The sequence below is a fragment of the Brugia malayi genome (assembly GCF_000002995.4).
Source record: "Brugia malayi strain FR3 genome assembly, contig: Bm_v4_Chr4_scaffold_001, whole genome shotgun sequence".
Classification (NCBI taxonomy): Eukaryota; Metazoa; Nematoda; class Chromadorea; order Rhabditida; family Onchocercidae; genus Brugia; species Brugia malayi.
Genome location: NW_025062478.1, coordinates 2,326,745 through 2,342,601, shown reverse-complemented (window position 1 = coordinate 2,342,601; position 15,857 = coordinate 2,326,745). Strand labels below are relative to the sequence as shown.

Here is a 15,857-nt window from a genome sequence, read left to right as displayed (position 1 = left end):
CACATGTACAGAATCATGCCGGACGCCACATGTACAGAATCATACGGGACAACACATGCACAAAATCATACCGGACGCCACATGTACAGAATCATACCGGACATCACATGTACAGGATCATAGCGGACGCCACATGTACAGAATCATACGGGACAACACATGCACAAAATCATACCGGACGCCACATGTACAGAATCATACCGGACATCACATGTACAGAATCATACCGGACGTCACACATACAGAACCATACCGGGGGCACTAGCAAGTAACCGGTCCTCAGCAGTTTCAATCACACCTTTTCTAGCAATTTTAAGCATACCCACTATGCAAACTGATTTCCGACTAACAAACGATTGGTAATTTTTGGGACTTTTGGTTCCCTTTTTTTTTTTTGGAGTAAGATTTGAATGGAAAAAGGACAACCGGAAGACGGATACGATCATTTTGAACGTGCAATTCGGAAAACCGGATGTTGGAAAGAACATTTAACATGTGCTGAATGTATGAGTCATACAAAAGATTGGCGAGAGTGTAAAGAAGAGGTAACATAGCCTATTTTATCTTTATCTTTTAGCATTATTATCAGTGCAAAGTTTTGTTCTCTTCTTTAATTTAACATTTTATTTTAAGTATTATACTTTTTCTTCAAACTTTTCCTTCTCAACTTTACTTGACGTTAGCATTGCTTAACCATCTTATCTTTTATTATTATTATCAGTAATTATTGTATCATAACGGTAGTAATTAATTAATGATAGTTATTGTCGGTTAATAGTAATCACTTATTAAAGTTGAATGACGAACATTATTTACTAAAGGTAATTAATTCATTAGCACAAGTTAGCACCACTTAATCATCTTCAGTTGACTAGTAATTAATCAAATATCATTTCCACACTGTTATCAATTTTTCAGTTTACATCAATATCATTCATATATATATTTGTTATACTTCTATTGAAAAGAAGAAAGAGAATTTCGACTTGAGACTAACTAATTTTCTTTTATTTTGCAGTTGCAGAAATTTAAAAATTGCATGCAAACCTACATGAAGGATAAGATGAAACCTTCTGGAAAAACGTCAAATTAAACGGTTATTAATGTTAATATTTTAATAATAATTTTATTCCGCCTTACTTCTTAATTAGATTGTTTCGATTATTGTTACATTTAAAATATTTTCGTTTCCCTCAAATTTGCAATAATTTCATGCTTGATTTTTCAGAATCAGAATTTGTAGAAAACATTCGAATCTGTTGAAAAAAAGAAGAGGCGATGCTTTCCGAATTGTTTGCTGAATTTATTATTGATTCGGATGATTGTGGTGTTAATGACCGTTCTCATATGAATCATATCGATCCATATGTATATGTACCTTTAGACCGATCACCTAGATGGTTCCTTGATGATAATTTAGTTAGTTTCAAAAATTTTTTATCATATAGTTTTGTATTTTTCTTTTTCATTTCATCTTTTTTTCTTGTATATTTAGCTTTCTTAATTTCAGTTCTTCAAGAATAACAATGATAATAGAACACGTGAAACTGTGCAGAATCAAGCTGCCTTCGCTTATCTTCAGGGTGATTACATCAGCTCAATGAATGTAATATTTTTTTAATCAAATACCAAATCATATAAATAAATTGCACTTTTTTTTTTCATATTTATTAAAGAATTTTCATGACTAATTTCTTGAGCAATATAAATTGATGAAATTATTTATGATTTTTATCCAGTTGATCATTATTCATTTGATACTCTTTGGACTCATTACATTAAGTGAAGAGACAAAATTCAGAAACTCTATCTTTTCAGTTATACTTTTATTTGTTGGAAAATGAACCAAAAAATGGTAATAGCAACTCTGTTTTTGCCTTAATTGATTCTATTATCCGATGTGGCTTAAAAGTAAGTTTGTCATATTCGCCTGATGAATCTGATATCTTTTTATTGTATGATGCTTGTCTGTATAGTAAGTAATAGAGTCATTTTAGATTGCTCCAATAAATGGCCCTCAATTACTTTTCTTGCTGCAAAAACTGCATGCATTAGTGTCAACATACGACGATCAGTTACAGTACTGGACAGAAAGTCTGGAAGTTTGTTTCTTTTTGTTGTACTTTCATTACTTCATTTTTTTGCATTATCGAAATTAATATTTGGAAAATCATGAAATTTGCAATGCTATCAAAGACAGAAAAAAAAAAAACTCATACTTTACCAATGATATTTCAGGTGTATTTGGCAACTGGAACAAGCACCAGTGATTATTTACGAAATGCAATTCTATTATGTGCCAGTGTCGATTTACCAGAATTTTGGATTTCAATTTCAAAAAATTCACCTGTACTTCCTTTTTTTAATTGATATCGTAAAATTATGTAATAAGATGGCGTTTATAGTGCTTCGAGATTAGTGTGAAAATAGCATTAATTTCAGGTTTCTTGCGTGAATCTTCGAATTGGGTCACTGTGTCGCGCTATTTACATCTTAGAAAATTCACCAGCGTCCAAGGCTAAATGTTTGAATTCTTATGATTTGCAGCAGATGAAAGCTGAACTTCAAAATCTTTGTAATAAAGAGAAGGTATGCCTCTTCATTCGTAACCATAATCTCATTATTTTTATAAAAGTAGCTTTTCCGAATTCATATGTCTTAACACATACCAATTTATTTCTTCAAACATAATCATCGTATACCTTTCTTTTTTCAGTTATCTGAAGCAAAAGCAGCCGTTTGTAGTGATCTTATAAAAAGCGAAAACACTAATGCAACAGAAGTCAATCGTCCTTCTCTTTCCAAAAGTTTCCTCAAAGACAAAAAAGCCGAAGATGTTATGATACTTGAATTCATTCATCGTTTTTATTGGCTCTTTGCCGACATGGATCAACAATTAGTTAATTCCATACTACAGGTATCATGAAACTTAGCATAAAGAGTATTCAAAATAAACAATGGAAAATCATTGTTTATTTCGAATATAATTTATATGCCAAAAATTTCCTATCATCAAAGTGAGAAACAACTATACAATTACATGTAAGAAATACAAAAACAATATATATACATAATCAATATTACAATAAGAATCATTATATAACATTATCACCTACAGGTGACTGTACAAATGGTTCGTCTTTTTTCTTGTGTTCCTTGTCGCGTTGTTCTTAAAAAAAAGGTATGTAATAGAAACAGCATATTGAAAGATTAAACAGAAAAGTACAGCTATGACAAAAAAAAAAAAAAACTTTTCCATATCTCATAGTGTGGTGGGGGAATGAGTTTTCCGATTGTGTTTTTCACGGTATTTCTCAGCTAGAGCAACCTTAAGATTTGTTAAATAATGTTTTAATGAAACATATAACTATAACTGTATGAATTCCGGATCGGTTCGTTTTGTGAAATGCCTTTCTGTAATTCGGAATAAAAAGGAACCAAAAAAAAAAAAAAAAATTCCAGTATCTAAGAAATGTTCTGAAACAAACGTTTTGTCATTGTGTTAAAAACCAAAACAATGCATTACTTCTTTTTTCGAGTGTTTTCCGCCAACGACGATCCAGACGCGCTTGATCAGCGCGTATATTATGGTATATATCTCTGAGCTCTTGCAGGCGTTCCTGATAACTGTTTATTAGCGCTTCCCCAGTCAAATTTTCGTCTGAAATAAAATTCTACACTTTTGAATTTCAGATTCTATATTTATATTTTTGGAGCTCAAATGGGTTAATTTTCAGAAGTGGTCGGTTAAAAATTACAATTAATCCTTGTAGCAGTGACTTCAACAATAACTGTACAATAATACATCAATAAATATGGAAGCCAACGCAAATATAAAAAACTTCCATTAACAAAAAAATTTTAACATACCGATTGGTTCTAAATTTAGTTCCTTTTCAGCATATGCCATAGCTCCTTCTGATTCCACTTTTTGCTGCATACGTACTTTCAAAGCATGCCAGCTATCCCTTACGTTTGGCAAACCTAAAAATAAATCATATAAATATAATCAACGCTGGATACAAAACACACAAAAAAAACTTTGTCTGTATGAATTTGAAAGTCTATTTCAAAGCTAAACTAAGGACACATCCTCATTACTTATTCCAAGGCAAAAATTTTTATTCATCCTCAAAATTTGCGAAAAATTAGTCTACCAATTTTATAACGTCAAACAAGCATACGAAAAACATACTTTCATCATCGCTCGATGAGCATTCCTCACTTTCTTTACTTCGCTCGTCAGTATTTACTTGTTTGTACCCTCCTTTTCCTATACCTCTACGTTCAGTCAGTGTATTCGACGCATTTCTACCAACTTTCTTCTTTTTCATTCCACGACCACGCTGTTTAAGTCCCAAAGACATTGGTGGATGCCAAGCTAAAAGTTTTCTATATGCATTATTTTTCAAACTAAACCATTTACTATTATAGAATACTCAATTTTCCTGCTAACTGACTTCTTTCACTTATAATTTGTTTGATTTCTTTAGCAGAATTCCAAAATTATTAAAATAAACTTCAGAACGCGAAATCAAAAAAAAAGCAATACTCACAAAATGAAGTGGCGAAATGAAATGCCATTTCGAAAACTATGAATTCAAGAAGAACAAAAGTTTGAAATATACATATTCTTTTAAGCATGAAAAGAATGAGAAAAATAAAGAAAAAGTAGGATTAAATGAAGTTGCTAATTTATATGACCAAGCAATTTCTTAAAACTCGTCAGAATATTAGAATCAAATTTTAAAGTTTAAGCGACACCTATTTTTTAACCATTTATCATAATAGCTTACCGTCATCATCACATTCCTTTAAAGTTACATCTTCAGCTGCAGCTTCTAATTCGAATGAGATTTCTTTAGATGAAGTTATTTTTTGAATCAGATTATCAGTAGGTACTGAAAAAAAAGGAGAAATAGATCAGTTAACATTCAAATATGAGCCTACTTAGTTTAATGAAAATCTGAAAGCATTCCGAATTATAAAAAAAAGCTTTCTATCATAACTATATGAAGAAGAACGAATATAAACATACAGATTTGCTGCACTGTACTAGTTTCCATTGGCTTGTTGTCGCTATCTTTTTTTAAATCTATTTCATCACTTTCTGTTAGAACCATCAATTTCGTTTGCCTTTCATTTCCATCCTGCAAGGGAAAATACTAACGTTTTCAAAAAAGAAGAAAAGTCAAGATATCATAAATATTATCTAAAACAAAATCTTCTGTTAATAATAGCCTTCAAGTAGGACTATTAAGCATATGATTAGCTGATTGGTGGAAGCCATGTTACACTGTTTCAAGGGAAATGTAATTAGGATTGAATGCAATCAAATGTTAGCCACTTTCAAACAAATAAAAAAAAATTTCGAGTACAAATATAACACTCATTAATGTTCTAAATGATTCTATAAAGATAGAATAAAATAATAAAATAGAACTGTTAACGTTTTTCATCGAATTCTATGTCCAATAACTCAACTCTTCCATTGCATTTTCATATAGAAGAAGCAATAAAAATATAAGCATGAGAATAAATCATTTTGTTTTTAGGAAAAAGAGGCATTCAAAAACTAACCGGATGTTGTTCTTTTTCTTCTGCAACTTCTGTTACTTCTAAAACTATCAACTTGTCATCATTTCCATCTAAAAAAAATGATGGTAATCATATAAAGTATACTATATGGCATATTCCGTAATAAAATCCAATTTATGATAAGATCTTTTCCACTAACATAAACAAACATACCAGCTCTTTCATTGGATGATGATTGTTGATCGTTTTCATACTTTGTCGTTTTTTCAGCATCAATCTGCTTAGTCCCAGATACTTCATCCAATATTACCGAAACATGATCAGCTACAACTTCTTCCTTTGTAATGATAGCAGCTACAAAATAAAATAAGTAATGCATAGAAGTATATGGTAATTATTTTCAATAATAATTTAGTTGATTTATTGATAAATGAATCTTAAAAATGATCTTTGGGAATATATTATGGAAATAAAATACAGACAAAAACAACTTTAGGTATACCACTTTCAGGAGATGTACTACATACGACAAATGGTGTATTTGTTGAATTCTCTGAAAGATCTACAACCACTGAACGGTTATCCGACATTAGTCTACGCCGCTTCAAATTTGAATTAGCTTCGGATAACTTTTCCTATAATTGATAAATTTTCACTTTTCTTCAATGATGTTTCATTATATATATTAAAAAAAAAAAAAAAGAACTAATCATGTTCAAATACTAACCTCTGCAGTAACACCGCTAAGAAATATTGTACTCGATACAAGTTCACTGGCAAAAGAAAGATGTGATGATGTTTCCGAAACTGAAGCTTCTTCCGGCAAACGATTAAGCTAAATCAATTAATATGAAAAACATACAGTCCAGATTTTTAAAGTATGCAAACACAAGCTTTTTTTTTTTCTGGTGCAATTTTTCATTCTCTTCTTTCCTTTTTCATGCATCTCTTCACCACTTTTCCGCTGCTCCCTCCTCACTCTTCCTTCTTCTGTCTCTTTCCTCACTACTACACTATACTAAAGCTTTCAGATCACTAGTTTTTTAAATTAGACTATTTATGAAAAAAAGCATACAACAATTTCCGCATCAGATTCAGTCAGAAGATTGGTGCTCGCAAGATGGATAGCACTTTGCTTCGCTGAGTCATCCGATGCTTTCAGTACCGTTGAGTCAGCCATTGTCAACGGAACTTTCTGCTAATTTTCATAAATTTAAAAACAGAACTTGAAGTGGAAAAAAAAAAGAACTATCAATTTATAAAACGCTTTAAAATCTCAAAAACATACCAAAATAAAATCTGATTCCTAAAAATAGCAAAAGAAATAGTTATCAAAAACTTACCAACACTTTTTTCACTTTTTTTTCAGAAAACGTAGTAGAACGCGAACGAGGCTCAAGATGTGTTATATGTTCATGGGTGTGCGATAGCCGCCGAGGTCTAAAAACGACATTTACACTTACGAAAATAAAATTTAATGAAATGAACAAATCCTCAAAAAAGACTTTTTACAGATTACAAAATCTAATAAATTTCAAAATAAAAAGTCATACTAATAATCAAAAATCAAAATTTCCTTAAAACATGAGGAGTGTTTCTCAACCTTAAATCAGATTTAAAAAATAGTTTTTCTCAATATCTTTCTCAGCTCAACGTCGTTATAATATATAAACATCCCATAAGAATCAATTCTACTTACTTTTTCCTTCTCCGAATTCTTACCCGAACTGAGCTGACCTTGCTTTTTCTCACTCTAAATTTCAAGTAACTTAGAAAAGCTACATATTCTTTACGTATTGTACCATATTCTCAATCTCGGTTTCAAATCAACAGTACTAAACCATCTTATCAAATCTATTTCAGACCGAGTGACCCATTTGCTTTACTGACCTCATTCCACTACTACACGCTTCAGTTGCCAAAAGTTTGACTGGATCAACTGATGAACGCCATGCCACAGCTGCTTCAAGAGTTGGAGCACTTAATTTATCTGAAGCAATCGATAAAAACTGTTCTTCCGATAGTTTCTGATCCTAAAAATTAGTTTTGATTTAAATGAAAAAATTACTTCCATCCATTTCTCATCGCAACTGTTTTTTTTTTTTCTTTTAAACTAGTAACTAAAAATCAAACTACATATTTCATACTTTGCATTTTAATTTGAAAGTGACATAGAAGAAATAAAACACTAACTTTTTCGTGCACTTTAATTTTGATTAATTCAACCCATTCATCGTAACGAGAATTCCATCCAAGGTAATGTACACAGCATGTCATTTCTCGGAGAATACCTTCTAAACGATCATTTAAGCGTGCCGATGCTCTTGTCAATGCTTCTTTTCGCTCTTTCTCATCACACTGCATTGATTCGTTGATGGCTTTGCACCTTAAAATTATCATTTGACTGTGCTACAAAAAGCAATGGACAAGTGGAATCAAAGAAATAGATATCCTTCACAATCATATATTTTATCAAATAACCAGAAATAGTTTTTTTTTTTTTAGTTTTGATTCAAGAATATTATTTTCAATTTTTATGAATAATCGACAAATAATCGATTATTCTCAAAATATGGAATGAAAAACAAACCTCGCCTCGAAGTCCATCATTGAAGAGAGGACATCACTGTGCGAAATTTTACCCACTGTAATCACTCTTGCATCATACCACTGACCATGATGATAAGCTTTCACGTTTTGTCCCATATAGAAATTCGTCAAGCTATAAAGAGTTATTTTTATCGTTACAAATGAATAATTTATACATGATCTTTTCATATCTTTCAATTAACAGCAAAAGAATGACTTCTCTTTTAGAGTGACCAATAGAAAAGAGAATCAAGGCTTAAAATGATAAAACATACACTGTAGCAGCAGAACAGTTCAGCCATGGTACACCTTCTTTGGCCTTTTCTTTCCTGAATATTTGAGGAATATCTGAATCTTTTCCTGTGGCATTCTCATCACGTTTGCTTATCGATAATTCTTTTTGCTCAACAGGAAGGCGACTTCCTCCAGCGATCAGCTTTCGAGCTTCTTTTATGCGCATTTGCCGAATGTGTGCTAAAAAATGGAGGATATTTAAGAGCATTGTTATACTTAAATACTAAATATTATTCATAGAATACTTTCCTGAGAAATAAAACCAACATTTCTTCATGATTTGAGCAACAGGTAACACTTTTTTTCCTAATGATGATTTCTTATCATGACACTAACATTATCTATACAGTTCGAAAAATTTTAAATTATGCAACAACCTCTATCATAGCCGAGTAAAAAGCAAACCTTCATCATCACTTTCGCTAAGTCCCTGCTCGGCATTTGAGACAGTTGAGACAACACTTGGAGATTTCCGCTTGATATAACACTCAGAAGATATCTTCTTCTCAGATTTGCCAATCTAAAATTCGTAAAAATGAAACAGATGAAGATAATAAGGGCAAATATAAAACAGAGAGAGAGAGAGAGAGAAAAAAAAAAGCATTAACTAAATAACCTGAGCAAAACAATGAGTTATAAAAATACCTTTGATATTTTAGTTCTTTTATCTAGATCGGAAACTTTCGAAACAGGCTGTTGCTCATCTCTACAACAGAATAATTAATTCAACTGAAAGAATTAAGTTATTAATAACGTTCTGTGTAACTATGTAACTGGTAATGGTCAGGCTTTATTAGCGAGTAAGTAGCACATCTGGGTGCATATGTTTAACTTCTTTTTAAGAAACTAGCACGAACTTATTTGCATCCTTCTCATTATCCTTTTTCTTTGGACCTCGGCATTTAACCTTCGATTCCTTTTCAATCTTAGAATTTCCTTTCTCTTTGGTACTTTCGATTGTTTCACTATCGCTCACACTTCCTCTTTCCTGTTCTTCCTCATCTTTCGTTTTGGACTTTATTTTATTACCAGGTGATAAGCAAAGTAACGGTGTTGAACTCTGCGACGACGTGGAGAGTGCACTAAAAAAGTAAAAAGTTGATTAGTACGCCAAACTATTACTCCTTTTAAATTTTTAAAAGACAAAAAAAAAAAAAAAAAAACCAATAACCAGATTATCTGTTTCTCTTCTACCAGTAAGAAGTCTTCACTTACGAGCTAGAGATCAAATTTCTGGCCACAGATTAAGTTTTAATAAGCAATAGCAGTTTAAGACTATAAAAACATGCCCATCAAGTAACAGAGTTGTATATTTTTAGTTACAGTACATTCTTACATTCAGAAGTAACAGAGAATGCAATGGAAGTCAAATTGACTGTGTTTCAAAAAATGAAAAAAAAAAAAAAAAAAACAGGTATTCGGTAAATAAAGGTTACATACCCTTTCATTTTATCGTCATCTTCGCTGATATCAGATTTCATTATAGTTCGCTCATCCTTTTTTACTTTTTCTTTTCTCGTACGTGAAATGCCTTCATCTTTCTCGCGTTTTGTTACCTTTCCTTTAGTTGAGCTTTCTTTTTGTCCCTTTTCCTTTTTCTTCGTTGTCATTAATGTCCATCTTCTTCTTTGCAACTACAAAATTATACTTATCCGACAGAAATATTGCAGAAGTTACAGAAAATTCATCAATAGCAATAAATCTAAACCTGTATATTATGACGATCTAACAAACGATTTGGACGTTCACTACGACTAGATGTTGATTGTGTAGGAGTAGACAACCAACTTGAAATACCCAAATTGCGGTAAAATGAGTTAAAATGATCCAAGTATCTGAAAAAAAAAATCTCAAGTCGTAATGAGTAGAGACTGATTAATATAAGAAAAGGTTATTCACCTCGAATAGGCATTTTTGACAGTAACTGAAGTTGCCCCCGGGCAACCTTCTAAATGCATTTTCCGCAGAACCAACTTCCATTGATTGTTTTCAGTGACACGTTTTTTACCTCCATATCGTTGAACAACATTATATAAACGAAACATGTCTATGTCTTTTCCACCAAGTATAGGTGCTCGGTTAATTGGAGTTCCTGCAAAGACGATTGCAGCTAAATGTGCTAAAAGTTCAACTGATTAAAATAAAATGAATCAAATGTAATATTTATTGCTCTTCCCGAATACTTCACTTTTTTTACCCCCCGCCCCCCACCCCCCAAAAAAAAGAAAGACCCTTAGAATTGTTCACATACTAATTCAATCTCAATTCTTGGTAAGGCACAATATATTTAAAAATTTTCATACTGCTCTTTAAGATGCAGAAAAAAAAAACCTCTTTCTTCATGGAACTTATACAGTTGGGCAGTAAATTGATCTCTTTCTTCACCATACTCTTCATCACTACTGCCTTCGCTCTCTGAAGAGCTACTTGCAGCGGAACTATAAAAAAAAAGTACTTTAACATAAAAGTAATAATCGAAATAACAATGATGCAATATCTACCATTACATACATCTAAGGGAAAAAATTAACATACATTTTCTTCTCAGTTTCTCGTTTCGCTTTTCCAGAAGTTTCCAAACGTTTTTTTTGATCAGTAGAAGAAGACCTATGATCGCGTTTCTTGGATCGTATTTCGTCATCATAAATTTGTGACCTTTCCCAACCTGCCGGAAAAATTTCTGAAAAAAGAAACTCACATCAGCTTCGCAAATTATGCAAAAACAAGTACCAAACAAGAAATTTGCTACATGGCGTAAATTTATTTACCTTTTTCAACAAAAGCGATAGCTCGATCCATAGCAGCTTTAGGCGACGAATCAGGAAATTTGAGAACTGAAGCACCTGGTAAAGACAGTCTAGTCATCGGACAAGCAAAGCTAAAAAACAAAGAGGGTTGAATTTGGAAGATATATCACTTTGTATTTTCCTTAAGAAACAAAATTCTATACAAAAATAAACATATGCAAAATTTGAAAAACTATCCAAATAAACCAAAATCTGGATCAACCAATCAGTTAATACAATATGTTACTTGAAATCATATGCAGAAGCATATACTATTTCAACCAAGCAAACATAAACTATGCCAGTTATCATATCTCCATTTTTGGATTAAACAACGTTCGGTGTTCTGGCTATTTATTAAAATAAATTTACAGCAGAATTTCGCAAAATAATTTCTAATAATCATCTAGGGAAAGTCACTGAAATCCTGAAAATCCAGCATTTGAAACATACTATTTTGAATCCCTGAAGCTTCGCAGCAAAATATCACTTTTGCCAATATTTACAGTTCCCTTTGTTGAAGCTTTAAACGATACTTCTGCAACAACAACTGCTGGTGTCCATTTACCTCTATGTGTAGCATCCTCATACACTGCCACAACATTTCCAACCTTATATAGCTGCAAATAAAATTGTCAGCAATTTGAAAGGAAATCACAGAAAGCTAAATACAACTTTTTAAATTTCGGCCCTCAAATATTCGCACCGTAAGGAAAAAATCTTACCTTTTTCGTATTATCAATATCTTTAGGCCTTTTCTTCGCCATTGGCTCCACTTCCTTATCTCGAAGTCCTTGTCGTTTTCGTTCACTTTTCCGGCTTGTGCTACTTCCACTCATCACATCCATCTTCTTATCACTTGTATGGGATTTATCATCATCATTATCATCACTACTGCAATGCTTTTTTCGTGCATGTGTTCTTCCTTTTTCCTTTTCTGTATCGTCAATCTCGTTATCATCATTATCATCACCATCACCATTATCATCATCATCATTATTATCATCACCATCATCATCATCAATATTACTGTTCTCATCATCTTTATCATAGTTATCATCATCGTCTTCACCTAACCTACGCTTACCAGAAGAGCTACTTGATTCTTTGATACGTTTCAAAGCATCCGTGGCAACTGCTGCTGCATAACGCTTTTTACGTGTTCGTGCAATAGATTTGGTGAGAATCTTATCAGCAATCATGCGTGAAACTGATGGTTTCGGTAAACGCGCAAAACGGCGCACCCTCGAATTGCCCGAACTATTGCCATCATCATTATTATTGCTATCATCATCCTCATCAGCATTTTTCAAATCACGATCACTATCACTTTGTTTGTAGAATGTAAATTCTTTACGCGTCTTGCCTAAACGTCTTGGAACTGATTTAGACGTTAATCGACGTGTACGAAGTGTACGACCTGGTTGTGCAGGGACATTTAGAGCTTCACTGATGCTGTTACTGGTGTCAGATAGGGTAGTGCTAGTAGTACTTTCAAGTGTTGAACTATCTTCGCTGGATGTCGCATCATCACCACCATGCTCACCACCATCTTCTTTATCTTCAACACTTGCTGACACTGATTGCTGTTGTTGCTGTTTTGATTGTTCCAAATTTCTCCTATGCATAAAATTCATTTACATAATACTCAAGGTGCAGTGGCATGCTGGATGCGCGCAGTGCATACTGACTAGACGAAATGCAAGTCAGTTGTAATGGTGCAAAAAAACTGTCAACATACAATTAATTCTCTAAAACTAAGCATCAATATTAGTGTTTTTTTTGTCCAGAAAAGAAAATAAAAACAAAATTTTTTTTGCACACTGCAAAACTGACGACGATGTTATTGTAGATGAAGTGTATGCAGTGGACACTAGAAAGAACATTTCCAACAATCCAATAATTGGAGGTGTGATGGGTCACCTCGAAGGTATGAAAGCTGTTAAGATGAACCACTGAAGAATATAAGAAGTAATATGTGACCTTCAGAAACGCACTCTGACCTTAATACATCACAGTTTTAAAGATCTCAGAAGCAGAAAAAAGATGTATGGAAGAGCAAAAGTACTTAAGCCTGATTAATGACCACTTGAAATCTAACAATTTTCCGAATTTTATGATCAAATCGATAATCATCCATAAATCACTTTGCATAAATGCTTCGTTGTACTTTTGTTTTCCACTTCTCTTTCTTTTAAGCGAGCAACTATACATTCATATTTCAGATAAATGAATGAGAAAAAAAGAAATTACATAACAGACGTTTGTTTTAACAGGTTGCACTAATGACAGTGATATGATGCTTATGACAATGAATGTTCAGCAGATGCAAAACAAATATGCATATTGCATAATGTGAAGAGATAAAGAAAGAGTGCAATCTTACAAAAGTAAAACAAAAGACAAAAAGAGAAAAATTAGCTTTTATAAAAAGTGAAGAAAATTTAAACTTTATTGATCGAATGAAACAATGATAAGGAAGCGAAAGGGGAGGGGAAAATGGATGACTGAATGTCCTTCAATTGTCCTATTGCAAAGAGAAAGGAAGAGAGAGAGAACAGAGAAAGAAGAAAATGAACGAATGAGTGGTTGATATTTTCTAGCGAGACCCATTTTCTCCCTTCAACATTTTGCTGTTGATATTCTTTAACTACCCGGTTGGATAAGGCAAAATTAAATTTTCCACTTTGCTATACTCTCTGATTAAAGGTAAAGTGGAAGGAGCAAGAAATGCCAAAATACTGAGAAAATGCAGTCAATATAAAGAAGAGAATTTTGAGAAAATGTTGAAATAGGAAAGAGAGTAGAGAGGAAAGCATTCTTACTACAGATAATGTGTGACATATGTTAGCGGAGAAGAAAAGCTACAGAACTGTTATCGTTATAGAAAGACGATAAGAAATCCAATGAACATTTTAGGATAGAAGTCGAGGCATAACTAAAAGATGACAGTCAATGTATGTCCTTGACTGAATTCAACATCAATACGATTTATAGTTGGCAATCTTGCCATTTTTCTACTTAATTTATATCTCCCTCTTTAGCATAATCAAATGAAGATTAATTCGCGAATCATGTCGGAACTAATGACTACAAAAAGCCATATGGTACTCGCTGTTACTTATGCTTTGAAAGGAATCTTTAGGCATAGTAAATTTGCTAAAAGTTCCAATTTCTGCATAATGTTGATATTAAATGGGCATTAATCTTTCCTCTTTTTTTCCGTTTTTAATATTTTTATGGTTGATGAGAAATTTGCATCGCCATTATAACGTAGAATGGATATAAGCTGTTAAAAATTTGCTGTTATATTTAAGTGGGAAATTTTTTGTGAGTCAAGATATATTAATATCATGACTGATTAGGATGATGCTACGGTACAGCCATCGATAAACTGCTTTGCATTATATTTAAAATTGATAAAGAAAGACCTTTTTTGTTTTCCTCTTCGATCGTCAAGAACTACTGGACTACTGAATGATTCTGGTTTGTAGAGTGGCATAGCATCCAAATTGACATCTTCATTAAAATGTCTCGCACCTTTGATGCACACTTGTGTACGTCGTAACTGTCTTTCATCGCCATCATTAAAGACTAAAAATTGTATTATTAATAGACAGTGGTGATGCCTTCCAATTAAATTCAAAACTCTATGCTCATTCAGAGTGGCAATAATTTTAATTTTCCATAAAAATGAATTGCAGTTTAAATTTTGTGACTCATTAAACTATAGGAATTTAAAAGGGGTTTACAACAGACAAACTCACCAACGACGTATACACTATTATCTTTAATATTCTGTATAACGCCTTTATAAGTGGCCCTTCCCTGTACAATTTCGACCTGTTGATTAACTTCCAAAGAACCCTTTATTTCGGTATGGTCAGCGAATATGGTACCATAAGGTGGTGTTTTCAGCAATATCTACAATTGTAAAAAAAAGAAGCTTAAACTCTTGTTGTGAAAGTAATAGAGCTACGATGATCGCCATCAAATAAAATCCTTGCTACTATATAAAGTCAGTTCTCATTAACCTCTATATATACATACCTTTCTCGATTCAAAATGTTTAGATCTTCGGTCTACAAAAAAATTTGTAGACTGGGAAGACATGCATAGAAATATAGAAAAGCATTAATTTTAACATTAAAACCACATAAATCATTTAATGAAATTAACTTACTTTACATTTCACAGACTTCGTCATACGCTTTACTTTAGCTTCACAAAAAGCTCCTTTAAATTTCGCACTAACTTCAGTGCCAACACTTAAAAACGGAGGATCATCCGACTGAAAATAGAAATTTTATTACCAAGGACATTGCTATTTATTTGTGAAATTTCCAAGGTAATTACCTCTCACAAATTATGCACACGAATCTACACCTCTTGACTCAGATATGGATTTAAACACATTTAAAAGGAAAAATTGTTTTACAGACTTTTGTGCAGATCGTGCGGAATAATACTCAAATAATTTCAAAAAGGCACGAAACAAGCAAATCACCTGCATTATTTTTTTATGCGGGAACCCAATCTGAATTACACGGAAACCTTGAGGTCAGTAACTAAGCAACCAAAAAATTTTAGATGTATATGGTGTTTAAGACCTGAAATAGCATGAATGTATTGAAAGTATCTCTAACAGCA

At 32.5% G+C, this 15,857-nt stretch overlaps 3 protein-coding genes across 3 annotated transcripts; 2 read left to right on the top strand and 1 right to left on the bottom strand.

Moving 5' to 3' along the window:
• Positions 1 to 410: 410 nt before the first annotated feature.
• On the top strand, positions 411 to 1,093 carry Bm5860 (E2IG2, putative; the record flags this gene model as incomplete). The annotated part of the gene is made up of 2 exons (XM_043081372.1): positions 411 to 545; positions 1,019 to 1,093. 2 exons carry the CDS (start codon positions 411 to 413, stop codon positions 1,091 to 1,093), a joined length of 210 nt encoding a protein of 69 aa, XP_042937306.1.
• Positions 1,094 to 1,278: 185 nt separating this feature from the next.
• Positions 1,279 to 2,926, top strand: Bm9384 (Uncharacterized protein; the record flags this gene model as incomplete). The annotated part of the gene is made up of 7 exons (XM_001902442.1): positions 1,279 to 1,419; positions 1,511 to 1,606; positions 1,819 to 1,911; positions 1,998 to 2,102; positions 2,239 to 2,349; positions 2,443 to 2,589; positions 2,717 to 2,926. 7 exons carry the CDS (start codon positions 1,279 to 1,281, stop codon positions 2,924 to 2,926), a joined length of 903 nt encoding a protein of 300 aa, XP_001902477.1.
• Positions 2,927 to 3,095: 169 nt separating this feature from the next.
• Bma-arid-1 (ARID/BRIGHT DNA binding domain containing protein) lies at positions 3,096 to 15,720 on the bottom strand (the record flags this gene model as incomplete). Its single annotated transcript, XM_043081371.1, has 31 exons — positions 3,096 to 3,169; positions 3,527 to 3,661; positions 3,871 to 3,984; positions 4,196 to 4,381; positions 4,797 to 4,901; positions 5,039 to 5,150; positions 5,581 to 5,648; positions 5,752 to 5,892; positions 6,041 to 6,173; positions 6,266 to 6,373; positions 6,614 to 6,733; positions 6,882 to 6,978; positions 7,429 to 7,571; positions 7,732 to 7,924; positions 8,129 to 8,260; positions 8,403 to 8,601; positions 8,827 to 8,941; positions 9,067 to 9,127; positions 9,279 to 9,503; positions 9,862 to 10,055; positions 10,130 to 10,256; positions 10,321 to 10,513; positions 10,753 to 10,859; positions 10,957 to 11,101; positions 11,190 to 11,299; positions 11,661 to 11,827; positions 11,933 to 12,827; positions 14,639 to 14,801; positions 14,975 to 15,131; positions 15,391 to 15,498; positions 15,715 to 15,720. 31 exons carry the CDS (start codon positions 15,718 to 15,720, stop codon positions 3,096 to 3,098), a joined length of 4,833 nt encoding a protein of 1,610 aa, XP_042937305.1.
• Positions 15,721 to 15,857: the final 137 nt, after the last annotated feature.